Genomic DNA, 17,152 nt, shown 5'->3' with positions numbered 1-17,152 from the left:
TTTTGTTATTGCCAGACAAATATTAATTATAGCCCCGGTCAGTGTACTGTATGTTCTTCTATAGGTTGAGGCGCAGAGGTTCCCACTTGTTGATTAAAACTCGCAGCGATTTCCAAGGTGATTTATTCCGTAGTACCACCATACCATATTTACAAATTTTACAGCTTAAGTACAATCTTAGCCTACTTAAAACTAACAGTGTGTATAGTGAGCAATTGAGCGTAAGGGCACAATACGCCCCGCCCACTCGACCCTACCACCGCGGCTCGGTGCCGTTTTCACAGGGTATAGCGCGCATCACTGGCAGCGCGCTCTCCAATGCCCGTCGCTCGGCACCGCCGTTGTCCACGTAGTCGCCGTCCGCAACATCCTCCCCCCGGTGAAGTCCTCGGGACGCAGCCTCTTCAACGGGAAGGACGACGATCTTCGTAACTGGTCGTTTTAATAGGTGTCCTCTTGCTTGAACCACGACGCTTCTGTCTTCTATGCTGTTCAGTAGCCAAGCTATATTCTGTACTTTCACGGCGAATTGGTTAAGTTCTACAGCCGTCGTGCCGGGTCGCGGCAGCTTCTTAATCTCGTCCATTGCACGGTCTATTATTATTTCAGGTCGACCGTAGCATTGGTTAAGCGTTCTCATTATCAGCTCAGGATCGTTCGTTGTACTTAATAGAACCGCAACAGTGTCGCGTGTGGCTCCCGTTAGACAAGCACGTAACCTGGCTAGATTCTCAATGTTCGTATATTTGTACAGTCGCGTCGTGTCCTCGTACGCGGCCTTGAAGTACAGCCATTCTGTTACGTTTCCATTGAAATGAGGTAAATCGAAGCCTTGTCTTGGAGGCGGCCTTTGTCTCGTCAGCTCCTCAAAGACTTCAGTTAGCTTTTCTATCCCGCGATCTCGGGATCTTGCTCTCGGTGTTCCGACTTTCGTTGTGTCGTGTTCTACGACGGGTGACTCATCTCTACGTTGCCCGACCGTATCTTTAGTCCACGCGACTTGTCGCGATGACTCCCCCCGTGTTGGAAAGGGGGCGTCACCGTGTCTTTGTGGCATAGCGGTCGCTTCTTGGCTGTGTCTTTTGAGCCAGTCTTGTACTCTATCGGCTGACTCTATCGGTAGCGCGTCCGTTCTGTCAACAACGCTAGCGTCGTCAGCAATTCTCGCAATGTTCGCTTCCATTTCTTTAAGTATTTGTTCTTTTTCGAGCGCTATCATTTTTTTTTCGAGCGCTAGTAGCTTGCTTCCTGCCTCTGCTTGTGCTTCCTTCATTCGCGATCTCACAGATCTCGTCGTTCTAACTGAGGCCTGTGACTGAGTGTCGTCTACTCGCGTTTCCGTTTCTGCGGGTGCTGTCGTCGTCGTTTCTCGTAGCTCAGACGGTGATGCGGGCGGTCTTGTATGTGTAACGGCCGCTGCATCCGCCTCGTCTGTCTTCTTCGGTCGGTTGCGGGTCATCATCTTCCCTAACGTCCCTAACGTCCCTAGCAGCCCTAACAGCCCACGGCGAGGTGCTGTAGCAACAGTGTTCGCTCACCGTGAGAATGGAAAAGGTGGATGAGGTAGGAAGGTACTACCCAGCAGAGGACGCAAGTGCGTGAGGTTGCTCGAGGACAAGGAGGAACACCTTGCCCCGTCAGCGTGCCTACAGTCCGGCCCTCACACGATCTCGCGCCTTACCGGCGAAGTCGAACTGTACAGTCGCGTTGGATGCGAACTGGTGATTGCGTTCGAACAGTCACTCCCGCCTTGCGGCGTTAACTGTGTGCGCCCGTTTGGCACCGTTAGGTGGGCTAACACACAGCCGCGGTAAACCGCGTTAGGTAAATCAGCCTCGTAGACACGCAGCGCAGTCGTCGTTCGGCTGAGCGTCTTGTGCTTAAGACTGAAGATACGCAACGTTCGTAGCTCGGCGTATTATCTTCTTTCTTCTTAATAAGCACGTCGTCTTCGCAGTGAAGTTTGCTTCAACAAAATCCGGCGCGTCGATGGACCAGGCACTGTTAATTATAGCCCCGGTCAGTGGACTATATGTTCTTCTATAGGTTGAGGCGCAGAGGTTCCCACTTGTTGATTAAAACTCGCAGCGATTTCCAAGGTGATTTATTCCTTAGTACCATACCATATTTACAAATTTTACAGCTTAAGTACAATCTTAGCCTACTTAAAACTAACAGTGTGAATAGTGAGCAATTGAGCGTAAGGGCACAATACTCCCCGCCCACTCGACCCTACCACCGCGGCTCGGTGTCGTTTTCACAGGGTATAGCGCGCATCACTGGCAGCGCGCTCTCCAATGCCCGTCGCTCGGCACCGCCGTTGTCCACGTAGTCGCCGTCCGCAACACAAAGTATAAAGACATCTCATTAAAGGTTTCAGGGCTAATAATAGTTCCCAGTCGTCTCGGGGGGAATAAAACTATGCCTGGCAACAGAAAAGACAATTTCCACTTGTACTATCCCTTGTGAATCATACAACCACTTGGCAACTATTTCAACTAGTATAGTGTTCTTGTTTTATCCACTTCTTCCCAACCAAATGTAGGTATTTGATTAAGGCAATGTTATAAGCAGGAAGATATTTCATTAGCGCCTTTGGATGCCATGTCTTGTGTCCATATGTAAGAAAAAACATTATCTTTGGTGAGGCTAGAGTGAGAATTAACTGGTACTCACAAACTTTCGTCTTTTTAATATTAGGGTGGTTTTTAATCATCTATAAATTATAAAAGAAATCAGTTAACATTTTACACTATTAAAAATAGAGAAAAACAATAATAGAACGTTTTTGTGATAATTATTATGAAAACCACCTACATAATTACATAATTCGGTACATTTGAGCTGGCGTTTAAAACACTTGCCCCTGGAACTGCAAGATTTTACCCACCGACATTCTATTAATTCAAAACTTCTTCTTTGTGCCAACCCCATTCACATGGCCAGGGAATATTGTGATTCTTTTGTAGGTAGTGCCCTCACATACACAGCCTGTAAAACTGCCCTTAAGGTGTGTTGTTTAAGGGCAGGTTCTGTATGTAGCAGGCAATTTCGATTTGAATTTCACTGCATATTTGCCATTGTTAAGTGCTTCAAACCCTCGTGTGACATTCGGATATGCCTTCCATACCTCCAATGCGGGTTTATTTGCGTCTTCCGTTAAATAATCACATCCTCGTCGCCAAGGTTAAATATGAAAGAGACGTCAATGAAACACGCCAGTTCAATGCAAACTCATTTTTAATTAATTTCTGCCTACCTACACAAACATGATATTTTATGGCATTGCATTTATAACAATAAGTTTATGTAACATCCGGTAAAACAATGGAATAAGGGCAAAAATTGAGGACCTGATACAAGAAAACCATTTCTTAAGTATAATTTTATTTGTCAAGAAATTAATTTGGGTACTAATAAGTCCATTACCTAAACATGAAGTGGAAGGACTGTACAAATATAATTCTCGAATTTAAGGTTAAGGGGGGATTTATGTATTGAATTGAGAAAAAAATGTAATAATATCTATTTATATACATATTTCACAGCAGTCAGTAATTCCTCGAAGGGATCCTTATGTTTAGCAATATTTTTTTTCCTCCAATTGTATTCTATGAGACAGTCGGTGAAATTTCCTTTATATTGGTCCTTGGCGAACATTCGTTTTAAATTTCTCCACTGGCTCTCAATCCTGTGGGTCTGTGTCTCATCTAGTGCCACAAATCTGTTCTCTGGGTTCTGTTTTGTGAATGTATCCATATTGAGGAAAGCAATCAAAAGCTCTCCAGAGTTCGGTATGAATTTCTGTGCCCTCCTCAACATGTTTCTTTATAAGTGGAACCAGTATTTCTGAAGATCTCTCACTATTAGAACACAGTTCCGGTCTCGGATCCTGACTGCCGTTTTCAATCATACCGAGGACCCAATGTCCTTCAACGCGGCGTCCTCGGTTATACTTGCGTTTTCCATATTTACTCTCGTCTACCTGGACAATTTTCCCAGATCCACCAATTTTTCTCTCACTTTCTTGGTGCTCCAATTCATACACCACAATAGTCTCCCGACAATATTCAAAATTCAAAAACTCTTTATTTGGAACAATGAAAACACACAATACAAAAACTTTATGAACGAGGGCACCTATAAAAGCTTAAATAAGCTGTGGCACAGGTGCCAAGTTGCCAACGCCCGCCTCCATACATTAGAAGTTCCACTGACTAACATTTTTACATTAATATTTCCAAAAGAAAAACACAAGAAAACAATAAAAGTATGTAAGACGATATGAAATCCAATCGGCTATTGTTTTCGTTGATAGCACTGTATCTCTATCTCGTCTTGCAGTTTCACGCTGCACAGCGTTGTAGTCCGCTCCCATATTAAATAAACACATAATCTGGAACACTATATTTATGGGGAGATCTGGAATCTGGAACACTATATTTATGGGGAGTGTACTGAAGAATTGTCTGTTTAGTAGACAGCAGCCTTATCCATCTTTTTAGAGCATCTGGGTCTAGTTTATGTTCGGGAACTTCATTTCTGTTTAATGGGTAGATCCCGGCTTTTATAAACCCATTTTTTATAATATCAGGATTGAGGTTTTTCCAAACTTTTCCTACTATTCTTGAAAACTCGTGTTTCGGCAATTTTTCTCCGCTGTGTGACCGTTGCCATTTGACCATTTCCTGGTCTCATGCGTCCTTAAATGGTTTAAATACCGCTAAGTCTAGCGGTTGCAATATATGGCTCGTGTGAGCTGGTAATTTGATGATTGTGATATTGTGTTCTATGGCTTTTAGGATAACAGCAATATTAACATGAGTACTGTGACCATCATAGATGAGAAGTGTTGGCTGACTCGTATCACCAACCATTGGAATGAAGCTCTTTTCAAAATACTCTAAGAAAGCTTCCGTTTCGATCCAGCCATTTGATGTTGCTGAATACATTATACAGCAACATCCTGTTTCCGTGTTCCTGGGTAGGCTAAATCAGAGGTCCAGTTACTCCATACGTGCTTTCCTTTAAAAATTATGAACGGAGGTCCTTTCTCTCCAGCTGCGTTGCTGGCCACTAAGACCGTGGTATTTGATTTGCCGGAGGATGATGTAGTTCGATCTGAGGGAAACCCTTTAAGACCGACTACTTTAGTTTTTTGAGGATCGCTGCAGTAACTGGTTTCATCTAAATTGAATATCCTTTCTGCCCCCCTAGCCAAGTGGCTTTCTGAACGTATCTACAGCTTACGTCAATCTCATACATTCGTAGTCTATTCTATTGAACGCTACGCTAACAGAAAGTCACTTGGCTAGGGGGGCTGGTTTATTTTGCAGGCCTAACTCATTAATGACTCTTTCCAGTATATCATAAAATTCTTAAATGATAAATGGGTCTGCTGCTTTCTTACTAGCTACCTCTACAGCCTGAGGTTTTTTTATCTACAGCCCATATCTTTTCATAAAACTCGAAAACCAATCTTTTCCAGGTACGCCGTCAGTAAAAGGTGTTTTTAAGTCGTTCCGTTTGACATAATCCGCAAAAATCTCCAAAACTTCGTTACGAGTCAGCCCAAAACCATTTCTTTCCATTATACGTAAACAATTTGCTAGCGTTTGCTCTGCTTCCAATGTTAATGCTGGTGGTCTGCCTAGAGTTGATGACTTTTTGCCTCTTCATCGCAGTTATTTTTGAACATACTGTATAGTAAAATTGCATATGTGAGAGTACTGTGAAGATGCCAGCTTTCCTTAATCGGCCAATATAAAGAATGATATATTATATTCCGTGTTAAAAATCTGACTGTACATGTACAATGTAGCTGCTTGTTTACCTGCACTTCTGCGCTGGCATTCATAGTCGCGGTGTAAGGCTGCCAAGGTTAGTCCACCATCAATAAACTCACGACTGGTATGAGCACGTAAATAATGACTTTCTATTCTCGGGACTGTATTTATATGCTGGCTAACTGATTCTAACACTTCTGGATCTGATTTCCCTTGTTTTCCGTGTCTACCTCTTTTATCAGTTGGCGCCATCCCAGATTCAGAGGGCTTTGCTTCAATTACTGTACGTAATGTCCGTTGTGCTATTCCAAGGGTATTTAACAAAAACGTCTTGCATATTCTTCGGGTTTGGCCATTTTTCACAAATGAAAACGAGCTACCTATTAGGCGTTCTTGGTTTTGCTGGATTTTTTACACGGCGACATACTATGTTTGGTATGCTAATGCAAGCGCTGAGGAAATCTCTTTGACGTTGCAAAGACCCTAAAGCCCAATAAAAATCAAATATTTGTTGACGTTCATCTCTTGTAAAGTTATCGCAACAGGAAAACTTGCAATTTCGGCACGGGGGTCTCATTGTTTTGGCTTTTATTTGAGTGCCTTTTTTAGATGAATACTTTTTTCCTGAAATTTTCAAAGTTTTCCTCACATTTTGTTTCCACTTATTTGGGCATCTCAATCTTTTCTTTCCTCTTTTGGCATTGGAAGAAACTATAGATGAACTTGTAGATGGCGTTCTGTCACGCCTTGGTGGATGATATTCGTCGCCACTATCTGCAGAAAAGTCTGAGCCTTCATTCAAGCAAATAGACCGAGAACTTGGTGCTTCATCCTCGACTGAACCGTCCTGTGGCGCAGGCAACCACGACTGCACTATGGCAGCCTCAATCAGAAGATCTCTGTCGAGGCTCCGAAGTGCCCAGCGCGGACGCCTATCAGTCCGGGAAGACCAGCTGGAGGCCATCGAGGGCGCAGATACGCTGAAGCGAATGTAGCGATGGTCCGACAGCGTTTCCACATCGGTAACAACCCTCCAATCCTCGACTCGCCGTGCAAGGAGGGGGTGGGGGGGGGGGCTTGCAAACGTGACGTCTACGATAGATTCACCCCTTTGCCACACAGGTTAATTCCGACCCACGATTGAGAACCGTGGGATCGGCCGCAACCACCCAGTCCTGTAACACCGCTCCCCGCGCATTCCTCACCGCATGCCATTGACTTGGCATTGAAATCTCCGGCCTGGAGGCTGGGGACGGGCGAGTTCAATCAGTTCCCCAAGCTCTGCCAGAAACTGCTCGAACTCGTCCAGTCCGCGGTTGGGAGAGAAGTATACACGTCTATTTTGTGTTTATCTATAAGGTCAGTTGTTTGTTTCATTAGTCATTACCTTGTTTGTTGGGTCCTTGTCGACTTTTTTGTAGGTGTTTTCGTCCGACAGTATTTCCGACAATTTGTTGTTGTAATATGACGTATCCATTATAAACGTTGCGTTTCCTTTGTCAGCTCGGAGTACTATTATATCTTCATTCTTTCGCAGTTGTTTTAAAGCGATTGACTCAGAGCGAGAGATGTTAGGTTTCGGCGGTTTGGAAGTTCGTAGTACACAAGATATGTCTTGCCGAATCGCCTCTGCGTCTTCTTTAAGAATGTTGTTTTTAAATAAAGTTTCCTCCATATGACTTATTATTTCTTCGCAAGGTATTTTTTGCGGCGCAGGAACAAAGTTTAAACCTCTATTCAGTATCTCAATAGTTTTGCTATCAAGAATTTGTTTTGACAGGTTGACAACTGCTGTCACTTGAGGTTGACATTCAGTGACCGGTTTACCGGACCGGTTGACCGGATTCAGGCCAGTAATTTTTCGAATTAAAAGCATAGTATGGATCTATCAATTGTCTATCAATAAGGTTCTTGAGATCATTATTTTTAGCAGTACCACAGAATACATAATAGTAGCTAAACGCTACAGAACGGACACTCTCCGCCTCCCGCCAAAATTAAACACTTACCTCACCCCGCACGATCAGACATAAAATGGTCCATATTTTTCTACAGGGACGATACGCAACGAAGATTGACAACATTAATCAAATTGACTTTAAGTAATTTTATTATTTTGGATTTGTGATTATCGTTTTTCGTAGAAAATGGTTAGATATTGTGCTGTTTACGGATGTATTTCATCAGAAAAACGCGAATTTTTTTTACGCTAGTCAAAAATGTGCCAACCATAAAGCGTTAACACACACATTTGCAGTCTCTACAGTGTGACTGTCAAAATGATAATTTTGTATGGAGTGTCCGGGGTGTGGCAGTACTAAGTTTAAGTGGCTCTAACTTCTAAGTATGCCTTTTGATTTTTGTGTTTGCCGCGTTTATCATCCTTTATGAAACCTCCAGTATTTCTCAATCCGCACGGTTCGAATCATCTTATGTAAATTATCGAGAGTATATATTAATAAACAACGTTTTTCATACCCTTATTTTTTCATCGTTCACTGAAAAATAGAATGCATGGTTTGGATTACGTGGGTTCTCAGCATTGGTATATTTGTACTTAGGTGTAATCTTTGTACTATTAGACAAAATATACATTCTTTGTAACTGTCTATCTCCTAATGTATTTAAGATATCCAACCTCCTAGCATCAATTATTCAGTGCATTTTAGTCTACAGTTTTGGCCACAAGGTGGTTTAATACTACGTGCAGGGACTTATTTCTTCGAATGTACAGCTACATAACTTTGACCCAGGTTTCGTTTAATTTTTTGCGCGTTTTGCATCCATTTATTCTTATCTGCTTTACGTTTCCTTGGTTTGTTAGAACTTATAACTGCTGGGCTCGGTGAACGTTGACGAAGATTTTGATTTTGATTATAAGTGGGATCGTCATCACTGAGGTCTACGTCACTTTCTCCAGAGTGAAGAGGCGAAATAGAGTAATTACGAACCGCTGTTCGGGGTCCAACTGACGGCGGCTCATTGCAAATCATTAAAAAAAATCATTGAAAAATATTTGGATATCTGTAAATTACCTAAACTTTAAATGGTTTAACTGGCACTACTTATATGTTGGCCCTTGCCCATTGGCTTTATATAATTAAGAGTGCGAAATAGCTATTAAAAAAAACACGAGAGTTTTTGCATTCGACGGAACGGGGTCGCCTGCCCTACAAAAAATGTTTGAAAATGTCTGTGGTGGACTTAAGCTCATTTGATATGTAGATTTAGAATATTAACATTGATATTTTTATGAGGTATGACTGATTTCATATTAAATTTGTAAACATGAGAACAATACGTGCAAAAGGTGTTTAAACATATAGAAAATTATTATCTGCTCTAATATTATACTAACATTAACAGACGCCGTTAATATTGTATGGATATTTTGCCTTGATATTTTGTATTACTTGTCTTCTATTTTGCAGTCTTCCTTAGCAATGTGTGCCTTATAATAAGAATTGTTACACTTTTTGCGATATTATTTTATTGTTCTATTTCTAATTACATATTAATTTTAAGCTCTATTACATCTAATTATGTTTTTAGTTAAGTTTAGTGGTTGACTTAGAGTACTATGAATTTAAAAATTGTTTTTCAGTTAGGTACCTACAATACTTTGACAATATTATAAACATTAATTAAATACTTAAGCATATTATAGGTAGGTTTAGATATTATTGACATGTTTAAATATCGATTATAATTGGATTTCTTAATTTTCAAATAGATTAAAAATATATTTTTTTTAAACTGTTTTATTTTATTTATTTACATTCATGATTTATCACCTTCATCACGACTGCGGCAACGACATTTCTGATATATAAATTTCCATTTTTATAGGTCCACCTAAATAGATCCCTTAAATAGATCCCTTTCAAGTGGTTTGTGAAACAAAAATATTTTGATCTTTAAGATCTCTAAGATAAAATCCATAAGAAAAGGATAACCCATTGATAATGCTTAGTCTTGATCCATGAAAATTCCATTATACAGGGTGTCCCACTGTTGGTATACTAAGCTCAAAGGAGGTTATAGTTTTGCATACGCTGAGTACGTAAAAAATACATATAAAGTTCCAGACGTAGTTTTTTTTTTCAAATAGATGGATTCTTAAAACTCTTATGTGTACACCCATAACTAGCAACCCGCCCAGCTTTGCTACCAGCACGTGACCTATCGTTTAAGATTATGTTTTAAAAAACAAAATGCTCACATTAGCCAAGCGGTATATGCCGGCTGCGTGAAAATAAAGAAGAAAACATCGATTCTCAGGAAAAATTTAGAATTTTTTTTTATATAATTTTGTTGTTTTAGTATTTATTACGTGATTAGTATAGTTCATTTACAGTATAGTTCATTAACACCCTGTATAGTTCATTTTTCGAAATATGTACTTCTAGACAAAAAAAACATCTAAAATTATGTACCTACAATGTATATGGTACAACTGTATAATCGTTAAGCTTTAGAAAGGTGAGCGCTCTGAAAGCATAAATATGCAAATACCGCGAATGTCGGTCACTCGGTCCTGTTTGTCACAACGAATCGTAAAAACACAGCTGTTTTTATCGTTGTTCCTTGTTTCATATTCTAATTTTATGTTACACTATTTTCCAGATGATTCTTAAGTATAACTTACTAGCTATCCGCCCGTTTTGTGTAAAGATTTACACAAAACAAACAAAACATGTACACTTAAACCTTCCTCAAGAACCACGCTGTCAATTGGTGAAAACAGAATGAAAATCGGTGCAGTCGTTTTTGAGCTTACCGCGAACAGGCAGACACGGCAGAGGACTTTGTTCTACAATATCTACCTACTTAGATAAATAACACATAATTAATTGACCACTCGATACACATTGAAAGCTTAGGAATAATAAGAAAATGATTATTTGCTCCCTCGTCATATTTTCAAATTGTCAGAATTCTGATCTATAAGGATCTATCTCATTATATCTTCCAAATATTATATTCTAATTCACAATATCTTTACTAGCCACCATTACTTAAAATGTACTTTACTAAAAGTACAGTACCTATAGATCCTAACACTATTCCAGAATGTCCACTTCTTTTACATTCCCGTCAATTAAACTGTAAAACTAGTAAACAGCAATGATGCGATGACAAACAAGACATGTACCGTTGATCGGCTCGGTACTGTTAGCTGCGCAAGCGCATCGAGACAGGTTCACCAGCTATCTGTGCCAAGTGCCAGCCGACTATCCAAATTAATTAACCCAAATGTTTATGATTTAGTCCAAGGCTTTGGAGCTTTCTTTTAGAATGGATAGTAAAGTGGATATAAGAAAGGAGTTGTGAATATAAAGAAATTACAAAATAGATTTTTAGATTCCATATCCTTAAGGTTAGGTAGTTAAGGAGTTCTATTATCAAGTTATTAAAGTTGAAATGTTAAATCAGGACCTACTTAATATCATCCTTCCTAAAAATACTACTTTTCGAAAGTATATTTATCTATATTAAAGGTAAACTTAATCAGAATATAATAAATACATCATTTATTCAATCTTATTTTTTTTAAATGTCTAGTTACATCGCGATCGGTTAAAGAAAGCCCTTTCAAGTCGAAGTGATTGTACCTGTTGCTATTAATTCTAGTTTAGGAACGGGTGTTTCGTTAGGATTGCTCCGGTGCCGGTGTCTGTACCGCTATCTCTGTAAATAAATAAAAGATGCAGTGGAGAGCGGCCACAAAGCGCGTCCCGCAAGCTGACGCGGCTCAGTTCACCCACAGACACCTCCCGCGATGGTCAACTACAAGAGGGTCGTCTGCGAAGTGGCCGTGCTTTCGGCGCTCCTAGTGCTGGCCGCCGCCGCACCCGCGCCTGACTGTGAGAAACAAGCCGATAAACATTACGATCAAAGGCAAAACGGCACGGAGAATTATCGTCTTAACATCGATGGAGTTGTCATAGCAATCGCGCCCGCAGAGTCACTTCTTGCCGCCGCGTCCGATTTAGATATAAGCGATCTTCTTGATATCGAAGATTTCAACGAAATTCACAAACCTCAGTCGCCTCTGTACAGCCCTCCGAGCCCTAAGCCTGGTGAAAATAAGCCACAAGCTAGCAAACCGGAGGAGTCCACACCAGAGGCACCGCTCAGTGATGTTTCCCTTAACTCCGATGTGAAGGGTGAGAAGAAAGATGGGAGCTTACGCAAGAAAGAAAAAAATCAAAGGTAAATATTTGGAATTTTATCGCACAATCTGTAAACTAACTATCAAAATTAAACTAATTTTTAATCCCTTTGTAACTTACTATGTAGTAAGTTAATGTACTATGTAATAAGTAATGTTTATTATTTACTTTTATCCTAATTTATCTTTATATACAAACGTAAACAAATATTCTGATAAAAAGGTAGTGCAGGGAAAGTGCCTCCAATTTCAGGATCAACGTCCACTATAAAAATAAAATAATAATATGAAGATGTCGAAAGATGTCAATAAAACTTTTATGTTGTTTCAGATTGAAATATCGACTAGCGAACATGCTGTTGCCCTTACTACGAAGGAATCGCCATCACTAGAAGGAAAAATATTTGATACTTGTCTAACATGTAGCCATGGATCGCGTGATATGATTAATGCATTTATTAGTTTTAAGTGATTGAATTAGTTTTAGGTGTGTACTTGTACATGAACTGTTTTGTTAAAAATAAATGTGAATTCTTATTGAAAAATCCCAAGATGATGCATTATTATTCTTGCCCTAAATTCGTAGCCCCTTTCATTCTTATACAAAGGAATTTATATTTAAATCTATTAGGTACTTACTAGGTACCAGCAAAGAATTTTTAAGTAAAATTATCCCACAGAATTGTGATAATTAGGTATTAATGGTTTCAAAACGCTTATTTTATTTTAATTAATATTTCTATTCTTGATTGTATTCTTGATTCAGACGCTTGCCCCTTGGTTTGAATTGACCCGGGTAAAAAAATAACCTATGCCACTTATAGCGTAGCATTAGTGTAGCTTTCTATTAGTGAAATAATTTTCGAGATCAGATCTGTAGATACTTCCGAAGATTACTCCATACAAAATAAACTTTCCCTCTTTAGTAGATATTGTAAACTAGTAGTGAACTAATTAGTACCTATAGCTAAGTTCTGTATAAAAATGATATTATATAATTATTTTGTTTGTAATGTACACAAAAATATTTGTACAAGGTATTATCAAATTGAGACATGCAATGATAAATGCAAACATCTATGGAGATAGCTTTAGCAACAATGCCGGTCTTTTGTCAAATAATATTATGTTAACGCTATTATAGATTTACTAATTGTTTAGCTCCATTGTGCATTATAATTATATAATTATAGATAATTAAATAGCGAGATTGTGCTCTACCTCTAATTGTTTATAATTGGCGCGAGAATAATTTTATCTACCTACTTATTACCTACTTAGGTCACATGTCGAATGTCGCGAAATTACAGCTATGTTCAGATTTCATATATTATGTACTATTTGTGCCCCGCAGTTTTACCCGCATTGCCCCTCTTTTGATGATATTATAGCATATATTTATGTACTATCTATAAATCGGACCAGTAGTTCCTGAGATTAGCGCAATCTAACAAACAAATTCTTCAGCTCTATAATATTAGTACCTATAGATATATCTATATCACACTCACTCTTTAACTTAACCAACTTAAAAAAAACTATTTACGCAACTTGTAATCTTACAAGTTGCGTAAATAGTGTTTTTTTTAAGTTGGTTAAGTTAAAGATGGTTTCAACTCGCTTCACCGCAAACGTTTAGGTACCTATATATAAAGTTGTTGAAAAACGCGATTTCTGTAATGGATAACGGAGCGATAGTTTTTACTGTGAGATTGGAATTGGTTTAGGATAAAAAGTTGGTACTAAAAAGTAACTAGACGTATTTATCCTCCCGTGTTTTTATGAATTCAAAGTAACATAATATACTCACGAGTAGAAACTTATCAAATCATCAATAAGTAAAAAGTAGATAGATAGAGACCTTCTGCAATTTTCAAACAATATTTTTATAGAGATCGATTAAATTTGATCGAAATTACCATACATTGCAATCTTTACACTATCAGTGATTTAATTATAAATTACTTACTTTTAAATGACACATGTGCTCGTTTGCCCTCCATTTAGATAAAAACATTATGTTGCTTCATAACATTAATATAACATGCGTATTTATATTCTATTTTTGTCTCAATGCTTAGATGATAATTTATTTTCGTACGTTATATCAAATTGATTGAACGTTTTGTCCCCAGAAAGGAGATAATTTAATTGTTCGACCTACTTTGTATGTTATTTCCTGTTTCAAGTTACCGATATAATATACTTACTAGATATACATGTCCTACGTACGTAAAATGAATTGATTCAGATAAAACCTAAATATTTATATAAATGAAATCTTGTTACTCGAAGGACTAAGGAGTGTTTTTAGACGAGAAGAGAGAGCCTCGATAATCGATATCTTTCGAACAGACTCTTATTATATAGAGCAGTTATGAAATGAATACAATATTTAGTTAATTTATATTTAGACTAAAAAATAATAAAATTATTTGGCTAGTAAAGTTCACACTTGTTTAACTTATTATTAACTAGGTTCCCGTTCCCGTGGGATTTCCGGGATTGCGTCATTTTCCCGGGATAAAAAGTAGTCTATGTCCTTTCTCGGGTATCAAAATATCTCCATACCAAATTTAATAAAAATTGGTTCAGTAGTTTAGGCGTGATTGAGTAACAAACAGACAGACAGAGTTACTTTCGCATTTATAATATTAGTATGGATTATATTATAGTGATGTAAAAACCTTTTGTTATCACATAGTTGCGAACGATTATCGTAATTTACATTATAATAACTGCACATTCTTGCATAATCACTTCACTTGCGAGCTAAGTTTCTTCTCAACATCAATAACGTCTCCGTAATTGTATAACATTATTGATATCTTCCTGGTCGGAAAACTGTCATTCCAGCAAGTCTACCAGTCTAACGAGATCCCATAACGGTTGTGAAAACTGTAGGGATTAACTCTGTAAATGGATGCTTGTTTTTAAGCCGATAATAATTAACAGTATTAACTTTCTTCAGTGGGTACATTCAATGGAGGAAAGATTTGATTGCTTATATTACCACTAGAAAATGTTATTGACGAGTAATATAGCTAATTTTTTTACTTTATTATTATGTTGATTCTAGAGCCAAAGTTGATCCGGGTTGTTTAGTCCCATATCAAGACTGTTCGAACGTTTCGTAGAAGTACAGATGTACAACTATACTTATTTGTATGCATGATTTGTGATATGTAGATTTACTGGTTCTATTAACAAGAGTAAAACACTTGATAATGAATATAAATTGTTTAATAATGGACATGAAACTAAATGATATTACAGGAATCTGGTATAGGAGGTAGGTAGGTAATCTTTTGTTCTCTATAACTTTAGAAATGCGGTGTTAAAATAGAGTGGCTGATCGGAATACCTTATGCTTACTTTATAGGTATTGTTATTGTAGTTAAACAATATAAGTTAAATAAAAACGTAATTTTTACAAACTTTAATTTCCGATTTTAATGTTCCTTACTAACCTTTCTTTGTAAGTCTAATGCAAAATCATTACATGCCAACTGATGAAAAATTGTATTGTGAAGTTGTGAACAGCTTTGATTTTTTTTAATGCAGACCGTAGGCATAAAAGTGGTCTCGACAAATTTTACGTAAATATATATTTATAATACTTATTATTCCTTTTACTCACAGACTGAAAAATATTACAAAAATAAAGCGCGCGTGCGAGAAACCCAGTTATCGTATTAATGAACCCAAGTCACTGTCAAAGGTGACGACACTGCGAGCCACCACGATCTCGATACGGCTTCCTCACATACTTCTTGATCTTTAACAAGTACGCACACGACGCTAAATACATTTTATACTAATAAAACTTTATTAATAATTAAATTACTAGTGGGACAAACCTAATAGTGATAGCTTTTTAATACAATCGCCTCTCTGATAATAACAAAGTGATAGTCGCTCAGTATAAATGCAAAGTTAAGGAGAGCGTCCGTGTCGTAAACCGTTACAGTGTGCTCGATTCATCTGGCGACTGGTTCACCGGTGGCCGGTAAAAGCGGCGCGGGAGATGACCGCGCGCAGTCAATACCAAGGAGGTGCTCCGGCTGCACGCACCATGCTGCTCATCCTCGCTTCCCTAGCTCTCGCGACCGCCGCGCCCGCGACCTACGACCAGCGGCAAGAGGGCGAAGTCAATGTACAAGCGGATGTCCAAAACGTAGTCTTCCTCGTTGCAATTCCACAAAAGATTCCCAACAGCCTATTAGATCTAAGTTGGCTAAAGAGCGCGAAACAGAATCCTAGCGACGAGATCCAGGAGAGGGCCGATGTTCATGTGATGGAGGCGTTCGTGGAGCCGAGCGAGCCCTACCGGGTGGAGATTGGCTCTGAAGGGGTGCGGCGAGCGGAGGCCGACGGGCGGAATGCTGACGCGGACGCGGATGTCGTCATTGCTGGCAGGAGGCGGTTGGAAACCGATGCGCCTGAGAAGGTGGAATACCAGCTAATTGGTGCGACAGAGCAGTGCGGCCCCGACCGTGAGAGAGATCCCGTGACCCTCGTCTGCCGCTCCCGCTCTCAAGTGTCTCCTTCAGATGCGCCTGAAGTCATCCCTGTGCCCTCGTAACATGATCTCTCGTCTATATGATTAGGAATACTATTTATTTGTGCCTGTACGACATACTATGTAATTTATTTGTAAATTAATTTATATTTAAGTAAAAGTTTTTAGTTTTGTTTATTAATTATTTTATTTCCTTTCGTATAAACATTGAGCATGTTAATTATGATAATACTAACAAGAAATATTCAAGTAATGAATGATCTGTATGTTTTCGTCTTTTGCGTTCATAGGTACTTAGCAAATACATATTTTTAATCTATTACAGTAATAACTGTACTTTATCACGTTTTGTAACCAAGTAGGTAAGTATATGTAGAAACAACAGATATGCGAGTGCGCCATCCACAGTTATCTATTCTCGAAAGTGCATCCATTGTTAGGTTTCTGGTCACGTAAGTATAGTTCAAGTCTAATATCTGCTAGGAATTGGACACTTCTGTAAAGGAACTGAAGTAAATAATGCATCGTTATATTAGTATAGTAATCCTTATTATTATTATGTAAGAGCCAACTAAACAGAAGAGCATTTTGCAGTTTATCATGTTTTATGTCGAGCGCAATTAATGTTCATAGGTACATTATATAGTAACGAATGCTTGCACTCAAGTG

General features: G+C 38.7%; 3 protein-coding genes across 3 annotated transcripts; 2 read left to right on the top strand and 1 right to left on the bottom strand.

The window, feature by feature from the left end:
- Positions 1-7,146: 7,146 nt before the first annotated feature.
- On the bottom strand, positions 7,147-7,662 carry LOC123691008. Its single transcript, XM_045635178.1, has one exon. It carries the CDS (start codon positions 7,660-7,662, stop codon positions 7,147-7,149), a length of 516 nt encoding a protein of 171 aa, XP_045491134.1.
- Positions 7,663-11,494: 3,832 nt separating this feature from the next.
- Positions 11,495-12,512, top strand: LOC123691248. The gene is made up of 2 exons (XM_045635551.1): positions 11,495-12,002; positions 12,293-12,512. The coding sequence occupies exons 1-2, from the start codon at positions 11,569-11,571 to the stop codon at positions 12,351-12,353; spliced, it is 495 nt and encodes a 164-aa protein (XP_045491507.1). The 5' UTR covers positions 11,495-11,568; the 3' UTR covers positions 12,354-12,512.
- A 3,217-nt stretch (positions 12,513-15,729) lies between these two features.
- On the top strand, positions 15,730-16,660 carry LOC123691160. The gene has a single exon (XM_045635423.1). It carries the CDS (start codon positions 15,989-15,991, stop codon positions 16,544-16,546), a length of 558 nt encoding a protein of 185 aa, XP_045491379.1. The 5' UTR covers positions 15,730-15,988; the 3' UTR covers positions 16,547-16,660.
- The last annotated feature ends 492 nt before the right edge of the window (positions 16,661-17,152 follow it).

The sequence above is a fragment of the Colias croceus genome, chromosome 4, assembly GCF_905220415.1.
Source record: "Colias croceus chromosome 4, ilColCroc2.1".
In the NCBI taxonomy this organism is placed as follows: domain Eukaryota; kingdom Metazoa; phylum Arthropoda; class Insecta; order Lepidoptera; family Pieridae; genus Colias; species Colias croceus.
Note: the sequence above shows the minus strand (reverse complement) of the source record. Positions and strands in the feature narration are given on the sequence as shown.